The sequence below is a fragment of the Stegodyphus dumicola genome, chromosome X1, assembly GCF_044657685.1.
Source record: "Stegodyphus dumicola isolate Sdum_Otavi_A_Nest chromosome X1, ASM4465768v1".
NCBI classification, from domain to species: domain Eukaryota; kingdom Metazoa; phylum Arthropoda; class Arachnida; order Araneae; family Eresidae; genus Stegodyphus; species Stegodyphus dumicola.
The window spans coordinates 61,995,570-62,020,301 of record NC_140780.1 but is presented as its reverse complement, the minus strand read 5'-3'; the positions used below and the strand labels follow the sequence as shown (position 1 = coordinate 62,020,301).

The following is a 24,732-nucleotide window of genomic DNA, read 5'->3' as shown; positions in this document are numbered from 1 at the left end:
TATTAGGTTATTTTTAGAGTACTTCCACCAAATATTCCTATTGATGATCCATATAGCTCTGATGTTCAGAATTTACTGAAAATGACTAACCTGAGGATAAATTTCACTAAGCTTCATACGTTAGGAGACAACCTTCTAGATTCCAGTGCAGAAATAAGGGAAAAGTACTATTATGCTATTTATGAAATGGTAGTACGTGGAAGTTGTTCATGTTATGGGCATGCAAGTCGATGTGTTGCTCCACCTGGTACTCCTAGTCGCCCTGATATGGTAAGTCATTTTGTATTGTGTAAATAGTTTTAACTGCAATCTTCCCTCTCCCAAAATTTTACTCAATTTTCAGGGTTAACTTTTATTATGAATTCCTGTTTTTCTTTTATTGTGCCTAATATAAGTAAAAATTAGTATAGCATTAATCAAATTTTGAATGTAATTTGTTATACTTCCCTTAAAAGGAATTAATTGACTTAGCTGGAAGTTTGTACCTTTAAAATTAAGATAAGCATCTTGTATAATCTTCATTGAAGAAATCTGATATGCATAACTCTGAAAAATGATCCAAGTAATGAAAACTGTCATAAGTGATGAAAGGTATTGGTGCATGTTTTGACAAAGAAATACTCATTGCTTTTTCACCATAACAAGTAAATGAAAGAAATCTGTCTTCCTGTTAATGGTATAAATTCCTGCTATCTTTAGACATCTTAATTTGTTCTGTGTCTTGAATAGCTAAAGCAAAGCAGTAGTAGTTTTATTACAGGCAGTATTAAAATGGGCTTGGTAGGTCTTTAACAAGTGCAGTGTAAAGATAAGGGGAATTTTTTAGGAAGTCCTTAACAAAGGCATTTTCTAATTGATACCAAATATTGAAACTGCCCCCATGTGGAAAAAAAAATTCAAACTGTAACACTACACTCTAGCATTAATGTACATGATATATTTTATTAGTTTGTATTCTTATCAAGTATGCTAATTGCATTGTTTTTGTACCTGTATGTGTATAGATTTTATGAAACATTCCTCTGAAGTTTTTGTGGTCTTTTTAATTTGTCTAAAGTACATGATATGAATGAAGTAAATGTATGGAATACAACTTTTTGGAACCCTTTGTTGGAATATACAGTAAAACCCTTTGCTCCAGTATATGGTATTGGAGTTTATTTAGGATAACTATCAGGAGTGTTTGACTTGATTCTTTGCTCTGTCATCTAACAGTAACATAAATACAGAATATCAAGAGCTTCTGAAAAAGTTTTAATTAAAATCTAAATGCAAAATAAAATATTTAACTCATCTTGATGAAATGTTGTAAAATCTTATGTCTGTAACAAATGTAAAAAATAATAAAATAGATGATCAAATATTATAGCATAAATGATTCAGAAAGGAGATGGTGTGTGATAATCTAGTTCCTATAATTTCATTAGTTATAAAACGCATTTTCAGGTCAAACTTTTTAATTCCATACCAGCAGAATAGTTAATCCTAGGAATCCTCTCATCTTAGGCACATCTAGAGGAGTATGTTGATTTTGGATGAAGTTGGATTTTTGACTTATCTTTTGTTCTTAGAAATTATTAGTTTCTTCAACTATTATGTTCATTAGATTATCAAAAAAAATGGGGGGGATCAATTTAATTCACATAAATTTGAATTAAATTTACTTCTGCAATTTTCGTAAATTCATAAGGCTTCAATTACTTAACTGATCGAGATCATGCTGTAGTAGGCCCACCAGTGGCCGAGCGGTAAAGTCGCTGAACACTGGTAGTTCGGTACGAGGTTCGAATCCCGCGAACGGGCTGGCTGCAAGGGTGTTTTCGTGGTTTTCCCCATGTGTAACGTGTATACGAGCCAGTTTCCCTTAGAAAGTCCTCCACAAAGGCATCCCTCCGCTTAGGCAGATAGCCCTAGTGTGCTTTGCCGTAATTAAATACACACATACTGTAGTAGCCATTGATCTGCTGGATTGTGAGGTGAAAGCAAAACAGACTTCCAGTTCAGTCTGAGAAAATTTCGGTATCAAAATCGCTATTCTCACGTAAATCTAGAGTTTTGGGTGTCAAAATAATCACTCATGGGCTTTTACAATTCGAATATACTCTTCTTCCATTAAAAAAATTGTTTCTCTTAGTCATTGCACTATTAGTTTAAATCTCTTCCCGGTGCAAAAAAAACTTACGTCTGCCATCTAAAGAAGATGTAAATGGAATACAAACTGGGAGTTCCTGAAACCACAGCTCCCTTCCCAATCTTCCCATAAGGGGGGGGGGAAATTGAAGCATCAGAAACTGTTCAGTGTTTATATCACGTGAAGCCAACTACACATCAGCTGGCTTCTTATCATCTGCTTATACATCTAATTGAATCTCCAGAATCCAAAAGTATTTTACGGATACAAAGTTAACAAGGTATGTGTTCAAATAAACTTAACTGTAGTGGACACAGAGTGCCATCTAGTGATTTAGAAGAATTCTAAAAGAACATGTATGTTTGAGAGTACATATATGCTACATCCATCTGTAAGATCAATACAAGCACCGATGCATCTCCCGGCTGCTAGTGAGATAAGGGACTGATGCACATATGACAGACCCGTCTGCAGAGAGTTTTCAGTTTAGTGACATGCTGTCATGAAGGAGTTAAAAGAATATGTTCAAATCTAAAGAATTTTAAAAATTTCTCTTTTCAGAAAGTTGTTAAACTATTAAAGCTAAGTATTCTGATAGTCTCCAGTTATGTTTTTCCTTTTGTTATGGTTTTGAGGTAAGAAGTTATTTAAAATTTCCTATGATTTGAGGTGATACTATTTTTAAAAGGCAGAGTTTTATAATAAAAAGTATATTCTGGTAAATTAAAAACATTTTCTAAGCTCTGAAAGCTTGCCTGTGCCACAAGAGTGCATGAGAATATTTGCTAAGCAAAATTTAACTACTATTTAAATACAAACATGTCAGACATTTCATTTGCAAGGACAGCTGTTATTTTACTTAGTTGCCTCCAAATCTGTCCTTAAAATTAACGTATTACTTCTAAATTTCAAGACAAGATTTAATGCCTGAGATTACTGAAATAACAGATATAACAGCTCGTGACATCAGAACATCACGACTCAAGTCTCCCTTAACATTGTTTTTAAAAGTAATGTGACCCATGATCATTTAACTTTGGGTCCATAATCACTTAATTTGGATGCAAAAGACTTTTTGGATGCAAAGTTTCTTTAATGAAGGAGGAGTTGAGACAAAAAGTGTTCCCTGCTGGATGAAGCTTTAGGAACATTTCAGTAAAATCTGAAAAACATAAAAAAAGATCAGGGTTTTGATTGTCTTAAATGTGCTCAGAATATGGCAATGTGCATGAAGTATTCTTGTGAAAACTTTGAGAAGTTATAATAATTATTATGTGCTTCTCTCTAAAGCCATACCATGCATTTTCCATATTTACTAATTTTGGCTTATTTCTTTTCCATCATCTTTAGTATGATACTAGATGAAATGGTTAGATTGGGTACAGCAACAGGGAAACATTTTGTGATTTCATGACAAAAATCCTCCAAAACCTATTTTTGTGGAAGAACATACTCTGTCATTTTTTCTTTTTATCAGTGAGCTTTCATCAAGTCCCACAATTCTGTAGCATCCATCAATTTTAGCATTAGGACAAGATAAGAGATGGTGTTATGTACTTCTTTCATAATTATTCCAATCAGCCATTTTGTTGTGATCCATATGAAGCAAGCTTTAGTTTACAAAACTGAATAGATATTAAATTCTGACATTGTAAGTAAATGAATCGGATAGCAGCAGTAAAAGAAATGCCTGATCCAACAAATTACATTTTTCTTTGGACATACTTTTCTTCATTTCATGAATGAAGGCTATCTAGTCATTTTGTCTTTAAGTCAAGTTTAATTTTCATGAGATAGTTCTTTCGTGAGGAAACAGGATAACAGCTTTCTTATTGCTTGTCAAACTGTAAGTCTTGAAATTCGTTGCATTAAAAATAAAGTACAAAAATGTGGATGCATAAGTAATGGGTATAAAAATAATTATTGCTAGGAAAGAAGCCAAACCAAACCTAAGTGGCAACATCTTTTGATGTGGAAATATGCTAAAACAAAAGAAGTGTCAACTGGTATGGCTGTAACTGAAAAATACCATTAACAGGGTTCGTAGCAGTCCTTACAAGTGCTTATAAGTCCTTATATTTGAAAATAAAATATAAAGGCTTTTATAGGTGCTTACTTTTTCTTTAAAGCCCTTATTTTTTTGTTTTTAGCGCTTATTTTTTGCTTTTAGTGCTTTTTTTAATGAACGCGCATCCCCCCGTACCAAAGCCGAAACTAAATAAACAACTTTTCTTCCTTATATGGAACGTCAGATGGTGAATCATACTCTCGGAAATAGCTTTTTCCAATTTTTCTGCATTAACATAACCTATGGTGCACACGAGAGTACGGACAGGTGCATGTCGTTCTATTGGTCAAAGAATTGCGAAAACCGTAGAAAATTCCGGTACATTCGGTATTCTTTTTCCTCCCACCCAAATACTACACACGTTTGAATTTCTATCAAGATTTTAATAATTTGCATTCTCGTTTCGCGTGGTCCGTTCATATTCGTGTTTATTATGATCGTTATGCTTATATTATGAGTATACGTATGAATATTTATAATAATATAGTTGCAGTAGCTGCTGAAGTGTAGATAAACTTCCAAAAATGGGTTTATTTTTACACAGATTAGCATTCTAAGGAATAATATTCGGAATGGCTTAAATAAAAGGAAAGTAATCAAATAGTCAGAATAATTTCTTTTCTTTTTTCCCAATACATTATACAGTATGGAGGTTGGGAGGTTCTCCCCTTTCTCCGCAAAATCTGTTATATTGAAGCAGTGGACTTTTTTTTTTTTTTTTGTCACTGTCCAATCTGGATTGAATTGGACTAAAAGTTTTGCGGTCTACCCAACCCAAGCGAAGAATGATTCTGTTTCGGAAATTTAAGGGTCTGTTCAAAATTAGAATAAAAAACACCCCAGATTAGTAAGTTTCTTTCTTTTCCTTTATTTTTCTTTTCCTATTTTATTCTCCGAATACCGGCAGCTGTTGATTCCGATTCCAATTGCGTAATATTATGTATGGAAGAATTATGATGCACGTATTGCGCAATAACGTTTGCGGTATTTTGCAGAGATAATTAATTTTGATGTTCAGTCTGAGATTTATTTATGAACACTTAAAAGAGTTTTACTGTTCTTTCTAAGCAGAATATTTCTCAGTTCCGTTGGTCTATTTCTATATGATGCACATATCGAAATGTCAAAATCATTTATTTAGCCGAGAAATCTAAAGAACGGCTACAATCTCCCCCCCTCCTCTTTTTCCAGTTACGCTCGACTATACGGAATATTCGGCAATTTCCGAGTATGAGGGTTAGTTAAGCTTTTACTGTTAAAGGATGACTGCATGAAGCAATTTCCCGTCTCCTGATTTCAGAAATGTTCCTCTTTTTTACTTAAATTACTTTGCTTGGAATATATGTTAAGAGAAAACTGTTATGCAATGAAAATTTAGAAAATGTTCAGAATTTTGATTTAAGTTAAATTATTTAAATTTAAATTACTTTGCTTGGAATATATGTTAAGGGAAAACTGTTATGCAATGAAAATTTAGAAATTGTTCAGAATTTTGATTTAAGTTAAATTATTTAAATATTAATATGAGTGGAAAAATAAATTGTATTTGTTATTAGGTGCCAAGCGAATACATTAATATGGCTTATTATTATTTATTTCTATATTTTGAACTTAAATTTCATCATTAAGTCTTGTAATATAGTTTAGTTCTGCATAGTTTTTTTTTTCTCTCATTGTAAACTAATTCTGTAAATTGAACTGTCATTTAAAATTTAAAAAGAAAGTTTATTGTTTTCCATGGTTGAGGTAATGCTCATTCTCTTAATAAATATTGCCTTGCTCATATTTTAAATTGCAAGTCTAATTTTTCTTTTAAGGTTATGCAGTTGTGTATAATGTAGTTAGACAGGTGCTTATTTTTTTCCTTAAAATGTGCTTGAAAAGTGCTTATAAGTGCTTATTTTTTTAACTAAAATGTGGCTATGAACCCCGATTAATTTATTTTCACTTATTTTTGTTTGCGAGTGTCTAAAAATTTTGTGTCTGTTGTACGTATTATATTTTCATTATCAAATTCATTTTAATATTCTGCAAAATGATAATTTTTTTGTGTTCATCAGGTAAGGATTTTCTGAAAACTGAACCAGTACTGCCTTCTACACTCCATGCATCTTGGCTGTCATTTGTTCAGTGTGACTAAAGTATATGCAAACCATCTGCTTAAAATTAAAAAATAAATGATTGCCTAATCTAAAGAAAGGATTTAACGAAAGGCTAAAATATATTCTATGGATCACAATAAATGGTTTACTGTATTGCCACCAGCGGTATAGCTAGGGTGGGGCAGGGGGGGACATCTGTCTCCAAGTGCAGCTTCCAAGGGGCGCCAAATTGATGCTACAAAATTTTTTAATGAAATGTTTGTAGACATTAGGTATTTTTTGGAAGCATGAAAAATTAGCAACCCCTTTGCCGAGAATCGAACGACGGGCCTCTGGAATACAGGCACAGCGTGCAGAACCACTACACCACAAAGCCACGCTAGGAAAGTGGGTGAAATACCATATATACTTCTCTTTTTAAAGGACAACTGGGGTTTTTAGGGAACCCAATCATCAAATCCTGGGTGTGTAGAATCCTCATCCACAACCCTTTTAGTTCAGGTGCCATTGTAGAGACATTAGGTTAATTGGAAAAGCTGGAGAGATGAAAAATTAGCAATTGCCTTTGCTGGGAATCGAACCATGGACCTCCGAAATACTGGCTCGGTGTACTGACCACGAAGGCATGCTAGGAAAGCGGGAGAAATACCTTATATGTTTTCCATTCTTGGCACAAAGAAAGGGGTGCAAATTCTTCAGTTGTCCCCAGGCACTGGAAACTCTAGCTATGTCCCTGACTGCCACCTAAACCATTATTTTTAAAGTGTGTGATGATTCTTCACTTCTTGTACCAAACTTTGCCAAATCAGAAAGAAATGGAGCAGACATATGCATGAACACATTTGGAAGTCAAGGTAAGCTCTATGAAAAGGAACTGTGAATATTTTAAACTCAACTTTGACTGCCTGAACTTGCTTACTCACTTACCTTCAGTATATTCTTCATGTAAAAGTGGTGGTGGGAATTAAATGCAGACAATTTTAGACCATGGGTCTGTGCAGATGCAGAACTGTGTTTTGAAACCTGTAGTGATTAAAAAATCAGCAAGTTGACAATATTTCTCTGTCAAATTACAAAATTTTTATTCATGAGTGAAACTACACATGAATCTTTTGTTCTGCAACTGTGACAAAAAATTTATTCATACAAATTAAATATTTAAATTAGTTAATAATATAAATTTACAAATGATTTCAGGTTCATGGTCAGTGTGAATGCACTCATCATACGAAAGGGGCAAACTGTCAAGACTGCGAAGATTTTTACAATGATCTTGAATGGAAACCGGCTATTGGAAGACAGACTAATGCATGTAAAAGTGAGATAAAAATATGTGTAACATTTTTTTTCTAAGCCTTTTTCTTGACATATTCAGTTTATACAATGTTTAATTTCATTCGTAATTCACCAGAGTATGGTTTTGATACTTCGTGCGAGACTTCTGTTGTGATATCTGCTGGGGTATTCCTGAGTACTTTTTGAGCTCACCTTCCAAACTTCCCAGCAGCTACTCTCTTAACCCTTTGACACGTCGTTCTCGCGCCCTGAAAACACCAATTTTCGAATTTTTTTCTTCCTCTTCTTTCCAAAATTTTTGCTTGCTTTTTTTTTTTTTTTTTTTTTTTTTAAGGACTTTAAATTTCAATAGTTATTCTTCGCACATCTTTATTTCTATCATAAACAAAAAATATAGCAACGATTAAACTGTTTATATAAACAACCTGTGTATATAATTAAGACACAATAACACGCCGAATAAATACTAATTCAGAAGTCAAACAACAAAAATCAGCGTTATATTTACAAAATTTTCACAGGACTAGGCGGTTTTGCAGCTGAAGATGGTGGTTTGGTAAAACCATCGAAACTAGTCCTGTGAAAATTTTGTAAATATAACGCTGATTTTTGTTGTTTGACTTCTGAATTAACCTGTGTATATTTGCGGTAAATTTTGTAAATATAATGCTGATTTTTGTTGTTTGACTTCTGAATTAACCTGTGTATATTTGCGGTGCAAATTTGCGGTTGCAGCCGAAACCGCAAATTTGCGGTTTTGCAGCTGAAGATGGTGGTTCGGTAAAACCATCGAAACTAGTCCTGTGAAAATTTTGTAAATATAACGCTGATTTTTGTTGTTTGACTTCTGAATTAACCTGTGTATATATTTATGGCATTTGCATTGGGGTTTCAGGGCACGACCACTGAGCCACTAAAGCATTGTGTTACAGTGCTCACAATCCTCTAGAGGCTCAGTGGTTGTACCCTGAAACCACTGCTCTTCACATTGGTATTTCAAATAGAAATGTTCATTTTTACCTGGATAGAGATATGGGGCTTTGAAACCGCACAGTTATTTTATTACAAAACAATACATGCACTTACCCAGTGAAAATGTCTTTCATTTCCAGTGATTTTTCTCTGAGCTCAACAGGCTTTCTGTGTATGATAGTATTGTGATTCTTTAAATTATTTTGTGTGGTTTAAATATAATGTAAATATACTTTGCTATAATTAAAAACAGAAATTGCATAAAAGTTTTATTTAAAATTTGAAATATTTTATAAAATTTTGCAATGAAATACGTATGAAATAAATATGAATGGAAAATAAAAGATCCATACCAAAGCCAAAAGGACCAAGCTTCCCCCCCCCACCATTTACATAATAAACACCAACTTGTGCCAGATGAAAGGAGACTAAAGAACATTGGACATATGCCAGTAAAATGCAAATCACGGTGGTGTACATTTGTAGTACCTCTTAGAACAAGATATATGTGAAATGTGCAATGTGAGTCTATGCATGTACCAGAAAGGCAAAACATGCTTAGAATAATGTCCCAAAAAAAAAAATTGTTCTTTGACATTAAAAAAAAAAAAGTTTTTTAGCCTTTACTCAGATTTTTTTATCCATTTATCTGAATGTTCTTATAATGTATGTTCTTATGTTTTCACTGCTATAGAAAAATTACATAGATGTTTATTTTTTATTTTTTCTGACAATTTTTTTTGTAAAATAATGTAAAAAATTTACATATAATGCAATTCTTAAATACTTTTTTTTTTTTTTTTTAATTTGCAAACTTCATCATTTATTGGAAATGCGCACGAAAAAAGGTAACTTTTTTCCCTACTACCTCAGTAAGTTTCGCACACTAGTTTCACAGTGCGATCACCACACACAGATCAGTAGGCAAGAGAGTTTTTTTAAATTCATATATTATTTGTCTCTAGGATCATAATGTTCGATTTCTAGAGTTTTTAGTTAAAACATAAAATTGCATTCGATAGTGGTCAAAATGGATATTTTCTTTGAAATATACGATACCGGAAATGTACAATACTTCCTTTTTTACTTCGTACAAGGAAGTAAAATATGATTTTTTTCAATTTTCTGAGACTACTTGTTTTTGAAAAAATAATATTGCATGCATCAAAGGGTTAAAGTTCTAGTAAACCTATGCGAGTTAAAAAATGTGATAACTTTAGTGATTTCTAAACAATATCTTCAAATTAATTGTAACTAAACATTACAAAGAAATTAAAAAAATGAACCACATGTCTAGTTTTAAAAAAATGTTAGTTTGGAAAGGAAATCTGGTTATTGATCAACAGATTTACACATTACATTCTAACAACATTGTGACCTAAGTTTACACTCTTTTTAAAAATGGTTAAATGTGGTTTTTAGTAAATACAGGAAAAATGTAGTGTAGATAAAAGATGATAATGTGTATAAAAGTGGTGTGCTGAAAGACTGAAATATTGAATGTTTGTATTTTATCATATGTATCATCATGTCTATATTTTCTTTTTAACAAATAAAATGTTGTAGCCCAGATCTTGCTATTCATATTAATCTTTTTCTCTAAAAAATTTTAATTTATGATTCTTCAGTTTGCCTGAACAGAGGATGCACCTTCATAATATTAAAATTTCTGTTGCATTTTCTTCATTAAACACAGCTCTTGAGTTTTTATTGTAATGTTACCTATTTATGCTTCTTAACCACTTATATACATTTACATTTTTTCTGTGGTCTTCAAATGGAAGATAATTACTTCTTCAAAGTGAAGATATGGATTGATATCTGTATAAGGCTTGGCTGTTAGTATATTGTTCTTGCCCATTGTGTGTATATTATATTCTGTGTTGTAACTTGTGCAGTATTTTTGAAGAAGTGGCTTAGAAATAATTTAGGTCAAAGTTACAAGTGATTCCCTAATTATAAAGTGTCTGGTGCTTAGACAAAGCTATTACATATCCTTTTTTAATTTATGATTTGTAAAGTAAATTATAAAACAAGAACTTATAAGGACTTAACTATGGAGAGCTGGTTGTTAATGCAGCCGCCTGTATCAAACACTAATATATTTTACCTTTGCCTTCTTTCACATCATACAACAGACTCTGCATACACCATTTTACTCTTTATAGCTTACAGTTCTTATGCTTATCTTTACACAGTGAATGCTGATTGTGAACAAACGTGAGATTTTTGCTCCAATCACTGCAGATTTACTAATTGAAAATTTTATATTAAATATTATTTATCAAAATTGGACTGTGTGAGGTATATCAGTGTTCATTTCTTAATTTTATTTTCAGGATGTAACTGTAATGGCCATGCAACAAAATGTCATTATGATGCTGCTGTTTTTGAAGCTACTGCAAGACAGTCAGGTGGTGTATGTGATGCTTGTGAGCATAATACGATGGGTCGAAACTGCGAACATTGCAAACCTTTCTTTTATCAAGATCCTGGTAGAGATATTAGAGATCCAAATATTTGTCAAGGTGAGTAACATTTACTTTTAAGTGGAAAATTCTTTTTGGTTGTTAGTACATTAACATATATTTTAATTGGAACTTCCTGTTTAATTTTTCAGCCTATTGTCAACAACTTCAGAGTATCAGGAATCAAAATTCATACTATGGATAATTTTTAATGCCATGAAATTTGAATTCAAGTTAGTTGTGAAAAAAATCATTCTGTTATTAGGCTCCAGTTCCTTTTTACCATCCAATGTTATGAATGTAATTCCAGAATATTAAATGCTCTCCAAAATTTTGTTAGACTTCCATAGCTAAATTGCTTTAAATATGTTTATAAGTATACTTTGCTGTGGTTTGGTAATGTAGAACATAGCATTTGAGTATGTAACTCTGCATATTTTCTCCAGTTATGTTCTTAGTTTTTTAAGAGTGGAATGAAAAAAGGGAAGTAATTTCTTGCCAAATGTGGCAACCATATCTTCCCTTGCCATTTTATGGCAATCCTAAAACTGCTTTGTGAGGAAGCCATCTTACCGCGCCTGTACATTTCGTAACAATATTATCAGAGTGGACTGGCCAGCATGCTCCTCTGATTTAAATCCCATTGAACATGTGTGGTATAGTTTAGAGGCATGCCTGGTGGCACGATCTAACCTTCTGGAGAATACCAGACAACTGAAACAGATGTCCCTTAAAGAATGGGAACTCTGGTATTGAGTATTCATAGATGGTGCAATGCAACCATTGCTATTAAGGAAAGTCATATCCCTTACCAAGGCTCTTTGGTTTGTTGCTCTCCTTCTTGGCCAGTTTTTTTGTACCAACACCAAAATGTCGATAAAATCTTTATTTTTTTATTCATTCTGTGCTGCATGTTTCCTATTCATTTTTTTTTTTTTTTTTTTGCTATTATACTTTCCTCTTCTTTTAAATACTACATTATGTATTTTTAGTATGAATTTCATGTCTCCCAGTTAATATTTTTGGAAATTATAATCAAAATCAAAAAAGTTGCTTAAGTTTTGCATACTAGTGTACGTTGAAGTCCAAAGAGATTTGTGCTTCTGTATAAGCACAAATTATTGTTGCATACATGTTTGTAGTTGAGCATTCAAATCTCTTTGAATGCTTAAATGTAAATCTCTTTAAATGCTCAAATATAAGTGTATGACAGATTGGCTGCATAGAGTGAAGCAGGTTTTCAGACTTGCTGACCTTTTCAAAGACTATCCTTTAATCCAAAATGTAGTAGTGAAATGCTGCAATGGTATCATGCTAGAACCATAAAATTTGTCGAGTGGAAAAATATGTTCCATAATGAATCTTATTCTACTAATGGCATGGCCACTAGTTGAATCCCTTGTTTACCTATCTATTATATATCTTGTTAGTAGAGAGTCTTGGTTTGGCCGTTAGCTATTTGATGCATATCACCTTTCATTAGCATCAAGAACAAAGCACATGCAATAAATATTAGGAGTACTGACACATCAGTATATCATAAAGTACTGTCATGCTACTCTCGCCATTCTGTAAGCATGTTGCCATTTTTAGCACAGTCAATACACCCTCTGACAGAGGCAGAATGGTCATGCTTAGGGATTGATTAAGCCTGTCAAGGAATCCGTGGTGTAACATTTTATAACCCCTTAAGAATGTGTGTATGTACTTATATGTTATAAATGCAGTTAGTGTTCAAGTGTGCAAAAACTGTGTACATAATTACTTAACATTTTTAATACTTTAACAAAATAATGATTTAATATTTTTCTTTCCAAAACTTATATTATTTTCACTATAAATCGATCTTAAATTACTTAAATCTACTTTTTTAACTACTTAAAAGAACATCAGAGATTTGCACAAACTTGGCATACATATAATATCTGCACTGGGCAAAGCACACATCTACTATGTGCATATGTGGTTTGCCACATAAATACTTTTTGTACTGCATTGTCTCATGAACACTCTTTGGTGAGGGTGCAAAAATCAAATTATTAAAATTTATTTATTGATTATGTCATTTATTTTTTTAACAGCTTGTGACTGTGATCCTAATGGGTCCTTAGATGAAGGCATATGTGATGCCCGAACTGATACTTTCTCGGGGATGATTGCTGGTCGATGCCATTGCAAAAGAAATGTTGATGGGCGTAGGTGTGATCGCTGCAAAAATGGTTATTGGAATTTTCGTGGTGATAATCCTGAAGGCTGTGAAAGTAAGTTTTTCTATCTTTCTCTGTGTACTGTATATATCAGTTGCATAATTTAGCTCTGTCAATTAGAATAGGTTTAACTTTAATTGTGAATAAATTAGTGTTAAAAATTGTATCTTAAGTTAGTATATGTGTTTTAATATCTTTAAAAACTTTAAACATCTTGGGTATGGAGTAAAAGCTTGGAATTACTTTCTGAATGACATTTAAAAAAATTTCAAACTTGTATTTGTCAAATGTCTCACTTTTTTTACAATGTGCTATATAATTTTGAACCTGAACATGTCCAACTGCTATCCTTCTCTATTTATTTATTTATATATATATGTGTGTGTGTGTGTGTGTGTGTGTGTGTGTATAATGATATGATGAGCATCAGTATGTATATATATGCTATAAAAACTAGATAGATAGCTATATCAGAGCTGTTGTTAAAACCTAAAAGTTATAAGCTTGAAATAACATTATTGGTAATTTCAAATATGCAGATGAAATTTGTGCAAAATATAATCCAAGGTTTAAGAATATATATAATTGAACATTTATTACATGCACTTCAGATGCAATTAGTTTTAAGAAATGTGCTATAGATTAATTAGAAATCGCAAGTAAATTCATATATGTTTGTATGACAAATGCATTGGAATGCTTAGAAATTTTAAATTGGTGCAAGGTAATCTGATATTGTTAGAGAACTTAATATTCAATGCAGAGTCAGCTGACTGTGGCATCATTATTAAGTGATAAATTATCTATAAATAGTATAGAGCTGAATCCTGCAGAATTATTTCAGTGATAAACACTCTTATGTTCTGTGTTAAAGTAAAATATGTTGTGAAAGACCAGCAATGTTACAATTGGCTTCTTGTATCTGTACTAACAGAAGAAGGCTAATATTTCAACATACTATTTTGCATAGACATTTTGAGGGTCGATTATTTGCTGGATGATCTAGACCTGCTATGTATGTCCCTTTGTTAACATGTCAACTCATTTAACTTAGGCCCATGAATCTCCAGCAAAGGAGTTCTGCCAACATTTACTTCTGAAAGGTGTACATATTAGTCTGTTCATTTAAAATTACATTGTGATAAAAGTTTGATGTGTACACCACAATGTCCTTTTGTGGGATATTAAATTATATGCATTTTTTTGGCTACATTTCATTTAAAATTATTTCCTTGAATTTTATCAGATATGTATTTCTCATTCAATTAATTCAGTTCTCACTTCGCAACAAGGGAAAAAAAAAACAACAAAATATCTTTATTAAAAATTTAGAAATATAGAAAAATATAAAAAGAAAGAAATCTGAAAGTTTCCAAATTTTATATTTCATAAAAAGACACTCAGTAAAAAGGCACTGAAGGTGCAAAATTGAAAATAAACTGACGTAATTCACTGTTCTGCTAAGTTTCAAATGTAAACAAATATGTCTGCTATGGTAAAAAAAATTAAGCTTAGCTGCACTTAACTTTTAAATTGTTGATAATTCTACAACTATCGCATGCAGATTAACTAAAGGCAAGAAACCTTAACTGGAAGATAACAACACAATTCAATCATTTTTAAAGAGAAAATGCAGAATTTACCAACATATAAGGGGGAAAAAACTGAGCTCATGGTTGCAATCACTTTTGTTGCGGCCGATTGCAACCAAAAAGAGAGGTGTACAACTGCATGTTATAGCAGCTCTGTATATAAAATTTCAATGTTCTGAGGCTAGTTCTTTTTAAGGTATGTAAGATGCGTACGTACAGACACCACAAAAAAAAAAAAAAAAAAAAATCTCTTCTGATTCCATTTAAATCAATTCCTATGGGGGGAAAAAAAAGAGTCTTTTATTCTATCCTAAGTACAGAAGTCATGCAAAAACATTGCTAAATTGCATTCTATGGCAGTAAAAATGGATATTTTCATAGAAATATAATACCTGGAATATTTTGTGATTGCTATACTTCCTTTAATTTGTATGAGGAAGTAAAAAAGTTTAGCTGCTAAAATGCAAATAAAAATATGTGAATTATAATATTTGGTGATGCAATGCTATTTCCAAATTTCATAAATGATTGATTCTTGGAATGAAAATATAAAATAAGGAATGTAAAATGGTAACCTTCATTTACATACATTTCATTTGTGATTTTCAGTTCCCCCTCCCTTATGATTGGAAACAATACTGTGAATCTTTTCAGAGGCTACCGCCTCTAATTTCTAATGATTTCGTTCTTCCTTGAAGGTGGCCATTTCTGAAAGATGAACTTATGCAGACATTTAATTCTGTTCTCAGAAATACTGATTGCTTTAAAGAGTAGTCATTTTTGGAAGTAGGCTGTCATACAACTGCTCATGCAAGAAAAATTTTATTCTTTTTATCAATATGAACTAACTTAAACAAGGAAGCGATTTTTGTTAAAAATAGCAGGCAGAATTCAGTGAAGTTCTGAAAAATTTTTGTTGGAAAATTCTTTATGCTCCAGTTTTGCAATGGGCAAATGATACAGTTTTCATATTGTAATAGATATGCTGATTGTGAAATAAATATATAGCACAGATGATGTACAGTAAAAAAATGAAAACTGTATGTTTTACAAAAATTATATGTGCCAAATTAAATATGTTTAGATGGAGAATTGTAAAAAACTGCCGAAATCATCTACAACTGTCATATGCTTTTAATACAGCTAATAAGCAGTCGCTAACCAGAGTAAAACATAAACAGTTTGCTAACTTTATTTCTAAGCATAAATTTTATACTTGCTGAAACATTGAGGAAGCAATTTCTATAAAGCAGCCAAATTCTTAGTATCAATTAGAATTTATAAATTGGATCAATAGGTAAGCAATATCCAGAAAACTGCCAATGAATCTGCTCATTTGTTATGCACATACTGTTAAAAGAAAAACTGTTAGACATTTGAAAGCATGTATTATTGTTATATTTGGTGATGCAGTATTGTTTCAGGGATTTCCTGAAATTTTAAAATATTCAATTTTGACAATCATGAACTTCATATTTAATGCACTGCTAGCTATTAAAATTCCTACATTATGAGGGAACTACTGACCCTGGAGTTGAACATGCTTTGAATAGCAGTTATTTAAGTCCATGTGGCTTTAGATTTATATCAGAATTCGAGTGCCATACTGATTAGCAGATATTGTCACACCAATGTTGCTGCAAGCATTGACAAATTGCTGAGATATCTGGAGAATGTACTTGCCAAGGTAGAAAGTGAGTCTCTGTGTATTGTGCAAGCATAGGACAGTATATGCAATATGCAGTCTCTTATTGCCCTTTTAAAACATGGGTGATGTGGCATAAACATTGACATTAAAGCCTCAGTAATGTAACACTGCCTGGTCAAATTACTAGACAGAGTGAAAATGATGTGTACATGAAGGGACTCCATGCCATCAATACAGGTGCTGGGCTAGTTTAAAGATGAATGATTCAAACTTCCCAAAGTTTATTTTCCTTGGTGTGTGTGCATGCAGTTAAGGTGGTCACAATGGTATAAGCAGAAATATAATTTATCAGCAAACATGATGTTATGCCATAGATGTGGTCTTGGTATTGATGGGACACTTAGCTTTGTCACTAGCATTATATCATTTAGATGCTGATTGCTGTGCTGTAGCTTCATACTCTGTGGTTGAATCCAATTTAACTTTCAGAATGATTCCTGAAGGTTTTTATGTGAAGAGAATTCCTGACTTGATACTGAGTGAAAGTTATCTTAGGCTGCTATCACACGTTGATTTGTTTCGAAAGAACAACTGTTTGGAACAATTTTTCTGCTTTGTCATAACAGCCAATCACCATAGATCGCTTTGAGGTTAACACCGGTGAAACTGCTTCCCCATTGCAAACAAGCTGATAGCATTTGAAGCTGATAGCTGATTTGTTGAAAACGAACAACTTGCAATTTTTTTGGAAAGGAAGGAAAAAGTTACACGTCCTTCTTTCAAAGTAAAGCAGGCAGAAAAATTCTCCGAAACAGTTGTTCGTGTGAAACAAATGCCATGTGATATGGGCCTTAGAAAGATATTGTTGCTGAGGAGGCAGCTATTATGTGCTGGAGCAGTAATGAAGACCCATGTTGATGTTCATGGTTTTAATGGCGTTTGAATAACTAATTTTGATATCTCTGTGAAATTTTGCACCTTACTGTTTGTATACTTTATTTTTGTACCACATTGTTGCTATAGTGGATACTGACAGAATATGTATAGACAATAAAACATGGTCCAATGGAGCTTACCTGGTTCAGTGATATTTGTACTTACTTACCAGTGGTGAAGTAATTCACACTCCCAAGTACTGGTGGTTTGACCTGAGTTCAAATTCTTGAAAATCAGCTGGTCATATGGGCATTTTCATGTTTTTTCTAAATGTAGTGTGATATGCCAGTTTGCTTTACAAAGTTTTTTCTGAAAGAATACCTTCTATTTGGGGCCCACCATTAGCTTGAGTAGTTAAGACCCCTCGATACTAATAGCTCAATCTGCCTTGGGTTCGATATCCAGGGAACATACTGCCTGCGTAATTGGTTTTGGTGTTATTTTTCATGTGTAATGTGAATATGAGCCAGTTTTCCTCAGAAAGTCCTTCACAAAGGCATCCCTCCTCTTAGGCATATGGCCTTCATGACGTCTCTATATTTAAATAACTAAACCCTTCCTTTTGGCAGATGACACTCATTTGCTTTGCTGTATTTAGGTAAACTCTATAGCAAACAGACATTCTTAAAGAAAGAAATAATTCTAGGTACACAGTGGCCTCTGAAATTGGTAGACCTGAATTGGGTAAGAGCTTGTAGGGGACTTGTAAGGAGATCTATTGTGAGTTGCAGTAGTAGCTTCCAAGGACTCTTGGCAGGCACTTAGAATGTTCACTACTGTTGCAAATGATCAGCAGTGCTACTGAAAGGATGAATTGTATTCTCGAGTGCACATTTCAGCCAGAGAGTATCATACAAACTATTTGATAAATGTGCTCATTGATCTTTTTTAGTGTGGTTTAATCTAGCTGCAAAAATTTACATTGTTAACTTCCCTTAAATCTGTTTTTAATTGGGTTTGCTTTTATTCGCAGTGTGTTTAGTCCTCTCCTCCTAAGTGGAATATTTTTAGTAGTAGTGTATTCTCCTTCAGACAGAAATTTAGCTTAAGAATTTAGTGTTTATTTATTATTCGATGAAGTTGTCACCATGGAATTTTAAAGAGCATTGTGCAAAAAGGATTATCATTCATAGTAGAGCTAAATGTGTGAATGCAAAATACACAGATATTAGCATAAGTGTTTACTGCACAGATCTTTTTTTTTTTTTAATGTTTCTTTCAGAATAGTATTTTTTGTAAATAATTTCTATACAATATTGTTTCAATGTAAATTTGAAGTAATATAATCTTTTTCTATTTTTCTTTGTCTTAATTTTTCAGCATGTTCTTGTTATCCTGCTGGTACAGTTGGCAATGCATGTGATCAAGATACTGGAAATTGTAATTGTAAAAGGAATGTTATTAACAGATATTGTAATCAGTGTTTGGTATGTTAATTGTTTAGTTTTTGTTGTTTTTAATTATAAATGTACTTTCTACATTGAGATTCATGACTAATTAATAACAATGTTTTAAGTCATTTTTGTTCTGAAATGAGTTTCAGTTTTTTAACTATTAATACATTAAATGACAATTATATTTTATTGTAAACTGTGTAGATTTGTTTTAGTAAACTTTTCTTAGGATTTCATTTCCATGAATTTTTTATAACTTGCTTAACAATTACTGATTATTGTAGAAAAATTAAAAGTATTGTTATGGTTTTTACGTATAAGCAAATAAATATTAGGCCTAATAGCCCTTGTATGCAAAAATTTTATTTTATTAGCATTAACTGCAAATGAGAATGTTTCTGTATCAGTGACAGTTTAAAAAATTGTCTTGATTTTGATATATAAAAGTACTAGAATAAAAATGATGAAATAAATTTTCTTTCTCATAAATAAGTATAATCAAATATGCTTTTTAAAAATTTTTAATGGAAAATAGTCATAAGAATTGGTATACATATTCTCTGGTATTTTGACAGTTTTAAAAAAGTGGCGAATATGTCAGAATAATTAAGATATGCTACCCTTATTGGTTTAGAAGAAAATTATAGCCAGTTGCTATAGTTCTCTCCAGGCAGGTCCATCACTAGTGCTAGTGCAATTAGTGCAGTTGCACTAGATGGCAAAAGTTTTAGAATTTAGGAAGAAACCATGCGGTAGAATTAACACTGGGTAGCAGAAAGCTTAGCGCTGGCCCTGGTCCTGGATTTGATTCTTGTCTAAAATATCAGCTTATATGAACTGTTTTGCACTTTTCTACATATGTAATGTGAATCTGTCTTTAAAATTAAGAGATGACATAACAGTTAATGTCTCTGACTCTCATACTGATAGGCCCAGGTTCAAATATGGGGAAAGTATAGATGTTTGAGAGTATAGTGTATAGTGTCTGTGTGGCAAGGGGTCGCTTAAAATGTATAATGAGCCGAAATCAGGGGACCCTGGGACCACCCTCCCTGGGGTGCTGTCCCTTGGAATTCCCTGCAGGGCAAAACCTGAGCACTTAATAAGGCCAAGCAATACAAAATATGCCAAAATGGATGTATAGGTGCTTGCTTCAACCTGTTTTTGTCTGTAAACATTTGTTCACTGATTGCATGCCTTTACCAAATATTTTATTTGTGCATATTGTTATAAGTATTTGTTTGCCATAAAATGTCAAGAGATATTATGTAAAGTAAATACCAATGGGCAGGTAGTGAATTCTTTAAGTGAACTAAATGTAAACCAAATCAAAAGTAATTGTTTTCTATCTTGTCTTCATGATATTTCTTGAAATAAATTTATTAATTCCTTTTTATTTATTTTTAAAGGAGAAAAATGGTTTAATTTTCCTCAATTTATATAACTAACTATTAGATAAAGATTCTGGTCATGCAGTCACATGTGAAAGAGAATTTTGTATCTGAAGCAGTGTTTCAGCTAGGACATACAGCAGGCACAGTTTAATGCCATGACGTCTGTCCATGGGTACTTTGATGGCATCAAATGGTGTGAAAAAGTATCTTTCAAAATATTGCTGGAATTTTTTGGATTCATTTTTTTTAATATGAGGGATATTCAAATGAAATGGTACAAAACGACACTACAGACTTTATTTACAAGTAATCGGCCCACCAGCGGGCGAGCGGTAATGTCGCTGAACACTGGTAGTTCGGTCCGAGGTTCGAATCCCACGAACGGGCTGGCTGCATGGGCGTTTTCGTGGTTTTCCCCATGTGTAACGTGTATACAAGCCAGTTTCCCTTAAAAAGTCCTCCACGAAGGCATCCTTACCCTTAGGCAGATAGCCCTCGAGGCTTTGCCATAATCACACACACACATTTACAAGTAATCACAGAATGCCTGAGCACAACTATCCCACTGTTTTACGAGCCAAAGGATTCCCTCTTTACAAGATTCCTGTAGCTAAGACAGGAGCCAGTCTTCCACTGTGTCCTTCAATTCAGCATCCAAGCTAAAATGCTTCCCTTTGAGACGTCACTTCTCACCAGGCTGTTTGCCTTATTGATGAGATCGGCTATTTTTACCTGGCCTGGCCTCAGGTCATCACTCAAACACTGTTAGCCTTCACGAAAACTGGCACTCCACTTTTCTCACTGATTTGTTGGGCACACAGTCTCCTCGTATACGTCCACCATGTACTGATGAGTATCGGGTGGTGAAACCCCTTTCAGAGTCAGAAATTTGATAACACCTTGCTGCTCCTCACTTGTTAAATTTTGCAATGTAAATGCCATGATGTTCTCACACGCACTGCCACATCAATTAGATGGAACACACAACTGCCTACTTCTCTCCTGTATCATGTGTACAGCCAGCGCTTGTGAACAACCACGTTGGATGCTACATTCATGTCCTTAGATAACTCACTATGTTATGCCAAACCAGTATATTCATATTTGCTCCTGTTTATTTGTTACGGAGTTTCATACCTTTTCATTTGAACACATCTTATATATTTCTAATATGTATAATACTTTCTAATATAAATAACTAATTTAATATAAACATACTAGAAACATATAAAAGCTTATTTTTACAGTATTTTAATTAGAAAAAAGCAATTTGTAAATGATGGCAACAGTTGTTTTGCAAAGTTTATGTATGAGCTGTGTATATCAAATTTTTGAAGATTCTGAATGATCCTGTTTCCAATTTCGGGAGTATCCCTCATCTCAGCATTTGTAACAAATTAACCAGTTTCATCCTCTCTTCAGAAAGTGTTCGACAGGATTTGCTTGGATTTATATCTGATGGTTTCTTTTGTCATTAGTACTGCAAATTAGATTTTTCTCTACCAGAGATATTGCTGTTTTTTTTTTTTTTTCCGTACTTCGGTTTCCTTTATTTGATAATTCATTTTTTCCCCTTATCTTCAATTTCTTTTATTTGATCATTCATTAAAAGTATGGTGTGCTTAAAACAATTCTTCATTGTCTTTTCTCAAATGCTGCTGAAGGGCCCACCAGCGGCTGAGCAGTAAAGCCACTGAACACTGGTAGTTCGGTCCGAGGTTCGAATCCCACGAACGGGCTGGCTGCATGGGAGTTTTCGTGGTTTTCCCCATGTGTAACATGTATATGAGCCAGTTTCCCTTAGAAAGTCCTCCACGAAGGCATCCCTCTCCTTAGGCAGATAGTCCTAGTGTGCTTTGCCGTAATTAAATAAACCAAACCAAAACAAATGCGGCTGAAGACATATTCAGAAAATGCATTTACCTTACTCATTTGCACTTATATCCATATCATCTATGTTATAAAAAGTCAACTTGTGATAATATTCTTTCATTGCCGTAATAATCCCTTGATCCGAAAGTTGAATTATGGATGTACATTTGTTGCTAAATGGATAACTTCAGTATAATTAAAGCAGACATGTACACTGCGCAAAAAAAAGGGGGGGACAGTTCTGTATCTCCCATTCTACTGAGCCGATTGATGAAATTCAACTTGCGTTTTCCATGTCTCGAAAGCGGGACTTAAGATATGTATTAGATTTATATATAGCATCATTGTAATATAGTTATTTTGACTCTAAATCAGACTTTTTCTGAAGTAACATACCAAATTTTTTTCCCGTATTTCAATTCTGCGACTCAAATTACGCCAGACTACGAAGTTATGTAAAAATCGCGCAAGTAGTTTTTAAAAAATTAGCTCTCAATGTTAATTGAGTTTGGTATATATTTATTAATCTCTATTTTTATTATTAAACTTGTTTGATTCTTCCTTTCATGTTTTGAAATTTAGGTTCATTCCAAATAAAATTCATTCATTTGATTTATTTTTGAATGATTTTTATAAATTTTTCAAAAAAATTTCTGAATTATAATCTATAAAATTTTTACCATCATCTGAAAGTAGACATATTTCTAAGCGTACCTGCAAAAAATTGCAGTATTTTATTCAAAATTTCCGAAGATATACGGAAATTTATATATCGGCCCATTTAGAAATTTGGTATATTTGTTAAAAGTGATAAAGCATCAAATGTGGTTTAGACACTTTTGCTAAAATTATTTGGAAGTAGAAACGATGTGACGTTTTCTCCGCTCAGGCACAATATAAAAAGGTAGAACGAGTGCCTTTTTTTCTGCTCTGCCATAATGGATGGGAAAGGAAAATTGGTTGCCACATATTGATAAGTTCACCAAGTGAATTATTCTTAGCGCAAACTGAAAACATTTTCCCAAGATAAATATTTGAATTTCTCCTAAAATTTCGCACCAAATTTTACAAAATTTAATATCTTGGCATAATTTGAGTCATAGAATTGAAATATAGAAAAGAAATTGGTATGTTATTTAGGTAAAAGTCCGATTTTGTGTCAAAATACCTATGTTAGAACAATGCTATATATAAATCAAATATAATCAAATATATAAATATATAATCAAATATAAGTCGTGCTTTTGAGACATGAAAAACACAATTTGAATTTTGTCAGTTGGCCCAGTAGAACGGGCAATATAGAACTGTTCCATTATATTTTATGGTTGTCAGTTTGAAGGATATCATACTTCATTTCTTTGTCCACCTCAAAAGTTTGCATTGAAAATTATAGATAACCATACCTATGATTGTACTTATAGTCCATTGATAGATTCTGCTGCTTGAAGCATCAGGGATTTTCCTTCTGATAAGTTAGTTTTCTTTTTTAACTCACTTACTGATGCTGTAGAAGATGGTCACATATTTCAAATATGCATGATGATGTAGGCCAGTATTTTGTAGAAAATAAAGCATTGTTTCTAAAGCAAATAAGTAGTTGTATAATGTTCTTGAGTTATACGCTCCTCTACACATCCCCACCATTTGGTTCAGCTCTTTATTAGGTGAGAGGAACAGATTTACAAGAATGTTGCATAAAAGGACCATGAAAACTGTCTCAAAGCCTAGACAGTCTCGCCAATCCTGGGTACGTGGTCTTCATCAGCTCACTAACCGTAGGAGAAACTACATGAGCCAATTGTCTTATTGCCTGGAAGCACTACCTACTCAGATTGATGATGATTATGAGTAGTTCATGGCTGAGAATGTCCCCAGGGCTGAGAACATCAGAGTATAGATCTCCATGAGTAAATACAATAAACAATCTTGGGAGTCTACAAGTTAGATCAGCATGTATTTCTTTATCATTAATACAGTGATCTCAGACTCGAATTGTGCAGGGACCAAATGCACTATCTGAAAGTAGCTGACAAGCCACAATCAAGAAAGAGGAAGAAAAAAATTTGTTTACTAAATTTAAAAAAAAAAAAAAAAAAATGACTTATTTCTGAAAATGTATAAGAAAAAATTTCAATTTATTTTCTGTCTGAAATCTAAAGGTTGGGATCTGCTAAAAATTTCTGTTGGTTACTTTGCAATTTAAGTTTATTCACAGCTAAATATTAAGAATTTCAGACTGACATTTATTTAAGTAATTGAAGTATATCAGGGTTATTGCTTTACTTATAACTTAAATTGAAAAGAAATATGTGAAAACTTTCCAGGAGAGACAAAACTTAAGAGTAAATAATGACAACCTCTCATTTATTTATTAGGTTTTTCTATGATGCATACAAAAAATACATATTTGTAAGTAAATAATTATAAGCTTCTTTGTTTCTTAATATGCATTTCAGCTATAACAACCTCATGGCTTATCGATTTTCAGAAAGTGGGTAATCTTAGAAGAAAATTACTGGAAAGTATCTTCATCACAAATTGTAAATACTCATCAGTAGTCTGGTTCTTTTCATAGATGTATTAATTTTCAATTGTGGAAAAAATGTTCACATGTAAATGTGCTCCCAAACAAAGTGATTATTCTTAATG

At 32.8% G+C, this 24,732-nt stretch overlaps 1 protein-coding gene across 5 annotated transcripts in view; it reads left to right on the top strand.

The window, feature by feature from the left end:
* LanB1 (laminin subunit beta-1) overlaps positions 1-24,732 on the top strand; it is a 157,635-nt gene that overhangs the window by 36,361 nt on the left and 96,542 nt on the right. For all 5 annotated transcript variants that reach the window (XM_035368911.2, XM_085807483.1, XM_085807482.1 and 2 more), the window contains 5 exons: positions 7-270; positions 7,499-7,619; positions 10,909-11,097; positions 13,119-13,298; positions 18,741-18,847. In XM_035368911.2, the coding sequence (XP_035224802.1) occupies positions 7-270; positions 7,499-7,619; positions 10,909-11,097; positions 13,119-13,298; positions 18,741-18,847 (861 nt within the window). The remainder of the gene's footprint in view (positions 1-6; positions 271-7,498; positions 7,620-10,908; positions 11,098-13,118; positions 13,299-18,740; positions 18,848-24,732) is intronic.